Source organism: Anastrepha obliqua, chromosome 1 (assembly GCF_027943255.1).
Source record: "Anastrepha obliqua isolate idAnaObli1 chromosome 1, idAnaObli1_1.0, whole genome shotgun sequence".
NCBI lineage: Eukaryota > Metazoa > Arthropoda > Insecta > Diptera > Tephritidae > Anastrepha > Anastrepha obliqua.
The window spans coordinates 104,240,396-104,252,312 of record NC_072892.1 but is presented as its reverse complement, the minus strand read 5'-3'; the positions used below and the strand labels follow the sequence as shown (position 1 = coordinate 104,252,312).

The 11,917-nt window shown below is 38.5% G+C and overlaps 1 protein-coding gene across 1 annotated transcript; it reads right to left on the bottom strand.

The window, feature by feature from the left end:
• Positions 1–486: 486 nt before the first annotated feature.
• On the bottom strand, positions 487–1,893 carry LOC129236342 (von Willebrand factor D and EGF domain-containing protein-like). Its single transcript, XM_054870685.1, has one exon. It carries the CDS (start codon positions 1,891–1,893, stop codon positions 487–489), a length of 1,407 nt encoding a protein of 468 aa, XP_054726660.1.
• Positions 1,894–11,917: the final 10,024 nt, after the last annotated feature.

Here is an 11,917-nt window from a genome sequence, read left to right as displayed (position 1 = left end):
CGTGAGAATATTATTTATGCATGAAATGGAACCTCTGCCGAAGAGCATTTAGCACATGTTTTTCAAAACAGGCGACCCTTGACGCAGGGGGAGTCAGTGAAAGTGTCCTTCTTACGACTTCGTTTTGGACATCTACCTCGAAGCAATGCGAAAGCAGTCCCGGGGTTGAGAAAAAAATCCAAAAGTAGAGGAGGCATGTTTTTAGTGCAAATGTATTAAACAAAAAATTTATATTAGTAGCCCTCAATTATATATCTGCAAACAGCTCACGAAAGAGTCAGCTAGGAAAAGGCAGCTCCTGGCTGGCTTTCTTGCTGTAAAGGGTTTCTGAAAAACTCGAATTGAATATTAAAACCGTAATGAAAGCGCCAAAGGTAATATCAATTAAGAGTCTTATGATAAACACGAATTCATACATAATTGTAGTAAATATATTTATTTAATTTATATGTAAGTACAAATGATAACAAAAAAACGACAATATTTTCAACATTTCATCGTAAGCGCATTGTAGGCGGGCGGTTGACTGTAGCTTGCGCTAGCCATGTCGCACTCGTCATTCGTCACTGCCTGCCCGCTTTCACCACTATGTGGCTGATAAGTGATTATGTAATTCGTTGGCGGTTGTGTGTGATTCCCGGATCGCTTTGTGCTTTTATGCCTCAAAAGCTGGACTCCCTTGTAGGTGATTAGTGTGCATGCCAGTAGTAGCCCAATCAGCGCTCCATATATCAAATATATAACAAAGGAACTCGTATCGCAAGAAACGTGCACGCTAAATAGCAGCATTTTCATTTCCTTCAAACATTTTTGCAATTGCGCCGCGTTCACGCATTCGCCATCCTGATCCAAATAGCCGATATTACAATTACAGGTGTCGGGCATTATGCAACTGCTGTGCTTGCCACACCCATCCTTGCAGTATGGCACGCAGTTCGTGCCGACGAGCGTATAGCCGGCGATACAGCGGCAATGATTTGGTGACGCGCAGTATGCATGAAGCGGACAAGCCACGGAGCAAATTGGCTGACAGCTCTGCTCAAAGCCGACGATCGCTTTGTTCTCGAAACCTGCTCTGCACTGGCATACTTCGGGTAGAGCGCAGTGTGCGTTGATGCCACATGCGTTTGTGCACTTCGGGCGGCAAGCGTCACCGATACGCAAATAACCTTCTACGCATTCACAATGGTCTGGCGCTATACAGGCACTATTTGGTCCACAACCATCCAGACAGTGGGGTAGGCAATCAATGCTGTCATTGCGGCGTGCGTAACCCGCAGCACATTCACATATGCCCGGTCGCAGACAAGTGGCATTGCCGCCGCAGCGTGTAACATCGCAGATGGGTTGACATTTGTCGCTGGCATCGGCCATCGGTTGATAGCCAGCGTCACAGGTGCACGTATTGGGCGTGGCACAGTGCGCGTGCTCCGCACATCCTTCGGCGCAAATTGGCTGACAACCATCGTTGGTCTGTTCGTAGCCCATTTTGCAGTGGCATGCGTTGGGTGCAGCGCAATAGCTTCTTTCGTCGCAATCCTCCTCACAGTGAGGCGAGCATTGGCCTAAGTCGTTTGTTTCGTAGCCTTTGTTGCAGTAACAATTGTTGCTGCCCGAGATGCAGGTGGCATTTGACGGACAACCTGCTGCACAATCCGGCTGACATTTGTTTTGCTCCGGATGGTAACCTTTATTGCAAATACAACGCTTTGGCACATAGTCACAAATGCCATCCACGCAATTCTCGTCACAAATGGCTTGACAAATTATTTGCGATTTTCCTCGAATTGTTAGAGCTTTACACAAGTTGGCTCTACCCTGACCAGGTTTGACAAAAACGAAGGTGAGTATAATGAAGTGAAATATTGACGAATTTAACTTCGAATTATGCATTGTGATAGAAGCACTTTTATGTCTATGAGTGTTGAAAGCCTTCAGTGTACTAAATATCCAAACAAAATGACTCAATAAAGCGATTTATTGAATGCGTAAATTTATAACAATAAAACAGTGTTACCGTTATATTTTATTCCATATGTATACATACATTTGGGAGTATATATTGTTATATTGAAGAGGGCATTGTATGATTTAGAATTTTGAAGAGGGCGTACAATAGAAGGCTTGCCTGGATTCGTATACCAAAAAGAAAAAAAAATTAAAAAAGAAGCCTTTTAAGTCGCAAGCATATATATTCCAAAAGTTAGTTGCCTTAATAATAACTGGCGCTTTCACCCTTGGTTGGGCTGTTTGGCTGAGCTCCTCCTCATATTAGTTTGAGGAAAAAGAAATACATTGTTTTTGAGTAAAACTTAAAACTTTATTTAAGATGTTTCGGATTGTCCGTCGGAATGTCGAACTGTTAGGTCAGTATGCGCGTGAAGTTTTTAGATGGCGAAGGAATTTTTATTCGTTTAGTTGATTAGTGTTAGTTTGTGAGTGCTGTTGTGGGATTTGGGGTATGACCACCAGTCCAGAGCTGTATGGAAGCTCAACTACGAAGTTTGACCTGAGACTTAAATCTGGTACCACGGGGAGCAGGAGCCCTCCGACCTGTTCTTGAGGTAGGTTTTCGGGGAGTATCGTGATGATTGCGGTTTAACACCCAAATATGGTTAGAGTCTTTTTGGTTCGATGTGGAGTTGCATTGCAACCGGGTGCCGGACTCATAGTACGGCAGAGGTTTAAATAGGCCTCGAACCCCACCAAGGAGGTTAATGTGTACTTTCCGCACTGCCAATTGGTACTGTTAAATGCCTTTTGCCTTTTTGGGGTGCTGATCAACGCATTGATTCGTTGTTACTTTCGGGCACTTTGGTGTCGGACCGTCGTCGGGAGGTACTCACGTTAAAAATATCGAATGCTGTCCGATTTGGGTCAAATACCGTTTTGTTGTGTAATTTGTTGCGATTTTAAAGGTAGCTTCAAAGGTAGCCTTGGTCCTTATTGGCGAAAACCTCTAGTAATCGATTTTCACAATCTTCTCTTGACCCCAATTTCTTGTCATTCAGGAAGTTTTACAATGAGCGAAAAAGGTTGTCCTGATGGAACACAACGAAACATAAACACCTACACCTCTTCTGTTGGCCAATTCTGAACGTTTCTGATCAATCGCTAGTTTCAAACGGTCCAGTTGTTGACAGTTGAGATCTGAATTTAGTACTTGAAAAAACTAAAGCAACTCATAATAAATGATTCCTATCAAGCCCTACTAAATACACAGTAGAACCTTCCTGGCCGTTAGTCCTGGTTTGACCACCGTTTGAGCTGCTTCATCACGTTTTGACCACGATCGTTTTCGCACAATATTGCCATCTGTACCCCATTTCTCATCTCCTGTTAACCTCCCTTTTAAGAAATGGACCGATTTTATTCAATTTGGCCAAGGGATCGCAGATGGAAATTCGATTCGTCATGGTTTTTGGCATTAATTGGTGTGGCACCCAAAACCAGCATCCAGCTTTGCGCAAATGTTTTGAAACTATTTTATGGTCGATCTCCTGGGAGATGCTACGACTACTAACATGAATAAAAAGTTGACTTCCATTACTTCTTTGATTTTATCGACATTATCGAGATTTCCTTTAACACCAAGAATGCCTGAACGGAATCGATGAAACGAGAATTGCACGTTTTGGCTGTGCGACCTGGCTTGCATTTTCGTCTTTATCAAAGAAAAACTGTAAAATGTACCGAATTTTCCCTTTGTTAACAGCCTGTAACTTTCAACTGAGTGGAACAAACAAAAACAAACTAATGGCAAAAGAATTTTTTGATGTGAAATTTCACCTTTACAATGAGCATAAATTTAAAATTGTTTGATCGATACTTTAGCAGATATCGATGACTACTACCGAGAAAATAATGGATTTATTTTTCCCGAAACCAAATTTGTGTTACATATCCTGATGCTGATAAGTAAATGGCGGGACCTACTGTTTTATGCCGCTTCCGAATGGCGGATGGTTTTTTATGACAACTTTTTTCATGGCAAAAATATACTCGGAGGTTTAAAAAAAGAAGAAAAGTTTCTGCCATTTGATGTTTCATGACCGCTGTTTCGAACTCGTGCATGGGTAGTTATGCTCCAACCCATTTGTGTACAGCGGATAACCGCGACAACCACTTACGCGATTTTGGCCGAGTTTTACAAAGCGCGCCAGTTGTTTTTCTCGTGCTAACCGGTGTCAGTTGGACACACCATGCAAAGCCAAGTCCTTCTCAACCTGATCTTTCAAACGCAGAGGAGACCTTCGTCTTCCTCTGTTACCTCTAGCTGGTGCCGCCGTACGTACATGAAAACACTAGAAGCGTGCCTTCCATCTACAACAACATGATCGATCTGGTTTTGGGGTTTTTCGATCAGAAGACAATCACATAGCTTGGTGTATCCTCTTATGCTGGAATCTGGTGCTGCGGACTACCATGTTTCGGGCCCCAACGTTGTCGATCAGCCTCTGACAGTTACCGGATGTTTCGTTGTGCAAGCTGAAGTTTCCGACTGTATATATATACCTATATGTATAATTGACGCGTACACCCTTTGGCTGAGCTCCTCCTCCTATTTGTGGTGTGCGTCTTGATGTTGTTCCACAAATGGAGGGACCTACAGTTTCAAGCCGACTCCGAACGGCAGATATTTTTATGAGGAGCTTTTTCATGGAGGTTTGCCATTGCCTGCCGAGGGGCGACCGCTATTAGAAAAGTAGAGTAGTTCCTTAGTAGTTACCTTACTTAGTAGTAAAAGACCAAACGGATTTTTCGCTACTACACCATCTTTTTTTTCAAGAATAAAATTTTATTTTTTTTATGAACGATTCCAATATAATCTCCGTTTTCAAAGACTTATAGTAAATCTCAACAACCCATTTTTTTTTAATATTTTAACACCCTAGCGTCTTGAAACTCCATTAAAAAAGCAATTAGAGAACTAAAATTTGCTGTAAAAATTATAGGAAATTTTAGTAGTGTGTTCCCGAATGTAAAAAACTGATACAGATGAAAGAAGAAGTAAAATCCCGACAGAACTTTAATGGTAAAATAATTATAATCATGAGAATTAGAAACCGCTGTAAACGAATGGATTGGTGTACAGGTTCGAATCTCCGGGTATGAAGCATCAATAGATAGACAAGTTTTTTGTAATAGCGGTCGCCCCTCGATAAGCAATGGCAAACCTCCGGGTCTGAGTACCTACCGTTGGGAGTCGGCTTAAAGTTGAAGATCTCTCCATGTGTGGAACAACATCAAGACGCTCACCATAAAAAGAAGGAGCAGCTCGGTCAAATACCCAAAAAGGGTGTAAGCGCTTGTGATAAGCCCTCAAACCAGGCGCCACTTCACTCACTAAACCTTCAATATCATCGGTGTGTGGCGACCTCTGTTGAACGACCAGAATTAGGCGTCCAACTTGAGTAGGCCAGCATGCTGCAGCAGTGATCGGCTCCAATCGATGGTGAAGGGTCTTCCTAATACTTATAAACCTCTTATTTTTGCTAACATAGGAGACTCACTTTTTTTCATTTTTACAAAAATGCTCGTGGCTGTTCTCACAAAAGTAATGGTGGAATTTTTCTCGCAATATGTTAGAGCTATAAAATTTGTGTTCTATTTTTTCGAACTTTTATATTTTTTGACCAGGTGAAGGTGCGGAATTTTCTTCCCTTTTATAAACCATGAGGGTGAACTAATTTTTGTGAATTTGTGTACACAAATCCCTGAAATGGTTGCACGAAATCTTTAATTACTACAAAAAAAGGAAGTTATTCGTTCTATTTCATTATATTTAATATATAATTTCGTAACATTTCATTATATTTAATATAAGAATTTTTTTTGTGCTCATTTTCATATAAAATACGAAAAATTTTCGCAGAACGTCTTTTAATGAGGATCTGATAGAAAATTAGCGCATGTTCTTTTGAAAGAAGCATTTTAATAATCAAGATTTTGAATTTGAGTTCGTACTCGTGAATCAATAAGTTCTGATTTTCAGTGAATTTTTAATCCATCTGCTTCCATGTTTAACCCTTGGCGGAAGGTAATGAGAAGGTGAACTACAGAATGTTGGGCTGTATGCGCTCACCGACATAATAGGCAGAGATAAGCGAGTTCATTTCGTGAATTAGAAAAATATTTATATATTATATATATATATATAATTGGCGCGTACACCCTTTTTGGGTGGGCGTCTTGATGTTGTTCCACAAATGGAGGGACCTACAGTTTCAAGCCGAGTCCGATCGGCAGATATTTTTATGAGGAGCTTTTTCATGGCAGAAATACACTCGGAGGTTTGGCATTGCCTGCTGAGGGGCGACCGCTATTAGGAAAATGTTTTTATTAATTTTGCTTTCACCGAGATTCGAACCAATGTTCTCTCTGTGAATTCCGAATGGTAATCACGCACCAACCCATTCGGTTACGGCGGCCGCCTATGAAACATAAAAATACTCAAATCGGACTTTACGATACCAGTTATTATTGTGCTTAGAATTTTTGTATTCATGTATTGTTGAAGTTACAATAATTTTATTTACATAAAATTAAGTACGAAAAAAGTTATGAAAAGCACATCCGCAACCCCAAAAGGAGAAAGATAAAACCCCGTATGGCTTAGTGCGTCATCTTTTATTAGAAAAATTAAATAAAGCAAAAAGTTCTTCAAAAAATTGTGCATATAAAATAAACTGTGATGTATGTGAGTGTGCAAATTAGCGAGAAAACAGTAATTGAAGGAAGTCGCACTCTCATTGCCAGCGCGTGCCCCGACGTACGCTATGTTTGTATGCTTGTAGCAGGTAAATCACTGAAATTTGTATGAATATTTTTGATTTTGAGCGGATTAAGGAATTCATGCTTCGCAGTGGAATGGGAATTTCTGATATGAATGGTGCGTGCATACATACAGCGATAGGTGTTTGGCCGAGCTTTTTCTCCACTTTAATGGAGGCGCCCATAGTCTTAAGCTGGCTCTGAATGAATCGAGCTAAGAGTAGAGTCATGTGAAAAATAAAACGTTTTTGCGGTTTTATTTGCAGAATATAGTGTTCTTTACCAGAATTTTGAGCTTAAATATATATATTAGGGTAGTCCATACAAAGTCGGGAAATGTTGAATGAAGTGAATCAAATTTTATTTCCTGATCTACAGTGAATCTCTAAATACAGTGAAATCTCTCCTAACGAACACCGCTAAAATGTGGGCATTCCCCTTGTGCGGACATTTTTTTCTATATCAAGTTTTAACTGTAAATTGTGGAACAAATTGTTTTCTCTTAAGCAGACATTCTCTAGGCCAGACACGGGCAGTTATTTTTCATAAAATTGACACAATAACCTCTATGGAGCGGACGCGAACCTCTTATCAAAGACATTCAGATTTTTTTATAACAAATCAAAGCAAAACCTCTGTTCAACGGACGTGAACTGCTCACGGAAAAAATATAAAAAATGGAAAAAGGGGACCTCCCGTATAAAGTGTGATGTATTTTCATACCCACATTTTGTTTGTTTTGTGCACTGATTTGTGTTCAATTATAGCGAATACTTGTAATGCGATGGGGAGATTAAATCTTCACACCAAGGGGAAAATTTAAATTATTAATACTTACGAGGAAAACAATTTGTCCTACTGGCTAGGTAAGTTTTACTAATCAAATCTTGCAATCATAATTTTTCCAAATAAAAAAAATAATAAATCCATTACATTTGGTGTATTATACTGGTGAGATAGGCCTTTTCTTCAGAGCTTCAAAAAATCAGGTATTCCTCACAAATTATCAAAGGAAAGGTTGAAGTCCAAAATAAACAAGACTGAGCTAAAATATGATAAAAACGACAGGAACTTTGTTTTAATAACTTCGAATATATTTATTCAAAATAGTCCCCTCTCTCCACGATACACTGTTTAGCGCGTTCTAAAAGCTTTTCGAAGGAGTGTTTCAGGTCATTGACCGGAATGTCCTTCAAGATGTAAGTACAAGCCTTTTCGATGGTCTCTACGAACGCAAAACGTTTTCCTTTCATGGCCAAATGCAATTTCCGAATAGGTAGAATGCGGTAAGTGATTGATGGTTAAAATGCGATTTCTAGTCAAAAATCAGTCACAAGAGTGGAAAGACGAGATGGTGCATTATCATGCAATAAGTGCCAGCTTCCTCCTTCGCGGTATTCAAGGTGAATTTGACAAATGCAATACAACAAACGCTTCAAAACGCCATGATAGAAAACTGCACTGACGGTGGCCCGTGGACAATTCCCTTGGAATCGTGAAAACAAATGAGCATCGACTTGATTTTTGACTTCTCCAAACGCGAGTTTTTGGGTGATGGCTCGTCTGGGGCCTTCCATTCGACACTTTGACGCTTAGTTTCAGGTTCATGTTGGAAACACCACGTTTCATCCCCAGTTACAATGTTGTAAAGGAAGTTCTCGTCTTTTCTCGCCTCTTTAATGAGGTCTTTCGAATGTTGAATTCTGAGCAATTTTTGGTTCCCAGTTAACTTGTGCGCAATGAAACGTGCAGAGACCTTTCGTAAGCCCAAATGATCAGTTAAAATGCGATAAATCGATGTATTGTAGATATTCAACTCTGATTCCATGAATTGCAATAACTTCGCTTACACTGAACCGAATGTCACCAAGCTTTCACTCGAAGTCAGCTAGGGATATATTTTCCAACGCACAAACGCCAGTCTAGTTTATTTTGGACTTCACCTTGTATTTTAGGCAAAAGAACTGGAAAAAAGAAAAACCGCTTTTTATTGGGAAAGCTGCTCATCCCACTGACGCAAATGGATATTAAACAACTTCCTATAAATTGGCAATCAAATAGAAAGGCATTGATGACTCGTGAAGCGATGACACAATGACTGATGGTAGTAACACGACTTCGGTTTGCCAGCCGTTAGATCAAGGACTGATTCCAAATTTGAAAATTTTTTATCGAAACCTTCAAGTTAGGCATATCTTGGCTGGCTCGATTAAAAGAATTAATTATAAATGTCTTAGAGGTAAAAGATTTCGTAAAAAAAGCTCTGGAAATGGTTCAAACGGAAACTTAAGGGGGAGCCTGCTTAAGAGGCTTAAAAAAATCGATTTTTTCGTGGATTTTTTTGGGAAGGAAAGAAATATTCGATTAAAACGAAACTTTCAGGTTTTGTTGTTTTATGTTTCAACAGTCTTCACAAATTTTTTTATTAAAACATATGTCATATTATGCCTGGTACAAGCATTTTGCCGAGGCGCCTTAAGTGTGCATGTATTGTGCGGCGCGAAAGACGCAGGTCGCAATTTTCATCTGAAACCAAAAACCCCAAACAATTTTATTTTAGTATAGTATAGCTTCTAGTTAAACTAAGAAAATAAAACAAAAAGTGATTTTTGAAGCCTCTAAAGCAGGTTCCCCCCTTAAACGACTGTTTTCAAAAAGCAGGGTTTGACAAAATCAAAAACGCGTCAATTGGATTCGAACCCCAAGATGACTTGCCGCTTCCAACGTTTGCTTCGTCAATTGAATTAATATCTGATTCAAATTCTGATGAATTTATAACAATAGATGATAATACATGGAACGAAAACCTAGATTTCGGGTAGGATTTTTTACTGATGAACACATAGAAACTATTGACGAATCTAGTACTGGCACTGAGAGTATTACGGAAAAATCTAATGAATGCAATCTCAAACTTAAAACGATTTGTTTGCGGCTTTCGAATTGTTAAAAAGTATGAAAAGCCAAATCCAATCTAATATATGTACATATGTACCTACTTTTATGTATTGTAGTTTATTGACTGAAATATACTATAATATTAATTTTTATTTTTCGTATTGGCTTATATGCACTTATTCACATAAATGAAATATGCGCTTTTGAAAAAATACATCAATATTTTTGTTTGAATGATATAATTAAAGGACAAAAGGTGACTGACGTTAAGTGTCCGCCAAAAGAAAGTTTTGCTTTGTTTTATTTATTTTTGCAGAATATTATTTTATTTTATATCAATTGTGAATTTTTATCACAATTGTGTTTGTTGTTTACATAAATATATATTAGGGTAGTCCATAAAAAGTCGATAGGAAGTCGAATGAGGTGCCTCAAAGCCTATGAAATCCCATGTATTTTATGTATATGGGGAAAATATCTTTTCTTTTTAAATACAATTTCTTTAGAATGTTTAAAAAATAGATTTGTTTTTATTGGAAAACAATTATCAAGTGTCGGGTTTGGTATGATGTAACACGGGCAATTTTAGGCAGATAATGATTTATTTAATAAAACTTGGTGGAGATGTTAGGGAGTGGTTCAGGCACTACCCTTATAACTCCCAATTATTCCGGAAATAATAGTTTTGTAATTATGTGTCTTCAAAGTGCCCTCGAGAACTTCATTGCATTGGGTTGGCAACTAAGTAATTGCCGATTTCACTCATAGATGGCTTCAGTCGAATTTTTCGGTTTGCAGACGTAGTACAAATGTAAAACACATTTTGTTATTTGATAGTTGGCAATTCAGCTGTCAATCAGTAAAAAAAGTTTTTTGATCGGTTGCGTAGTTTTCGTTTGGCGTTCGTTGAAAAATAGAAAATCAAAAGGAACATTTTCGTCATATTTTGCTTTTTTATTTCCGCAAAGGGAAAACCGCATCGCAAGCTCATAAAAAGTTATGTGCTGTTTATGGTGACGAAGCCTTCAAAGAACGGCAGTGTCAAAATTGGTTTGCCAAATTTCGTTCTGGTGATTTTTCATTCAAAGATGAAAAACGCTCTGGTCGTCCAGTTGAAGTTGATGACGCCCTAATCAAAGCAATAATCGATTCGGATCGCCACAGTACAACACGTGAGATTGCAGAGAAGCTTCATGTATCACATACACGCATTGAAATTCACTTAAAACAACTTGGCTATGTTCAAAAACTCGACACATGGGTTCCTAACGAACTGAAAGAAACGCATTTAACGCAACGCATTAACAGCTGTGATTTGCTAAAGAAACGTAATGAAAGTAATCCATTTTGAAACTGATGATTGATAACTGGCGATGAAAAATGGGTTGTTTACAACAATTTAAAACGGAAAAGATCGTGGAGCAGGCCAGGTGAACTAACTCAGACAACATTAAAAGCTGATATCAATCTAAAGAATGTTTTGTTATCGGTTTGGTGTGATTACAAAGGAATTGCCTACTTTGAACTCTTACCACCCAACCGAACGATCAATTCTGATGTCTATCATACATTGACCAACTAACTAAATTAAATAATGCAGTTGAAGAAAAGCGGCTCGAATTGACAAATGGAAAAAGTATTGTATTCCATCATGACAAGGCAAGGCCACACACATCTTTGGCCACTCGGCAAAAATTATTGGAGCTTGGTTGGGATGTTTTGCCACATCCACCATATAGTCCTGACCTTTCGATCTTCACAAAACTCCTTGAATGATAAAAATTTCAATAATGATGATGATGTCAAATCGTATCTGATTCAGTTGTTTGCTAATAAAAACCAGAAGTTTTATGAACGTGGGATTATGATGCTGCCTGAAAGATGGCAAAAGGTCATTGATAAGAATGAGCAATACATTACAGAATTAAGTTATATATGTAGTTCCATGAAAAAATTGTCTTTGATTTTTTAAAAAAATTCGCTATTACTTAGTTACCAACCCAATAGTTTGCCACATTCAAACTTAAAACTTCACTTAAATTTATGCGTGTTTTTACTTATTTTTATACTCGTATTCGAAATATTTTACTGAAAATAAATGAAAATGCATTTACCCATATCATCACTTTCCAATTTAAATACGCGAACAATTCATTGGAATTGACAACAGTATAGTGTTGCCGGATGCCTGCAAATGAAAATAAAAATATGAGCAAAAATGAAGTATTTCAGTTCAGTGTTGATA

Coding starts and splice junctions, on each gene's coding strand:
- LOC129236342 (XM_054870685.1), bottom strand. CDS start 1,893: ATGCATAATTCGAAGTTAAATTCGTCAATATTTCACTTCATTATACTC.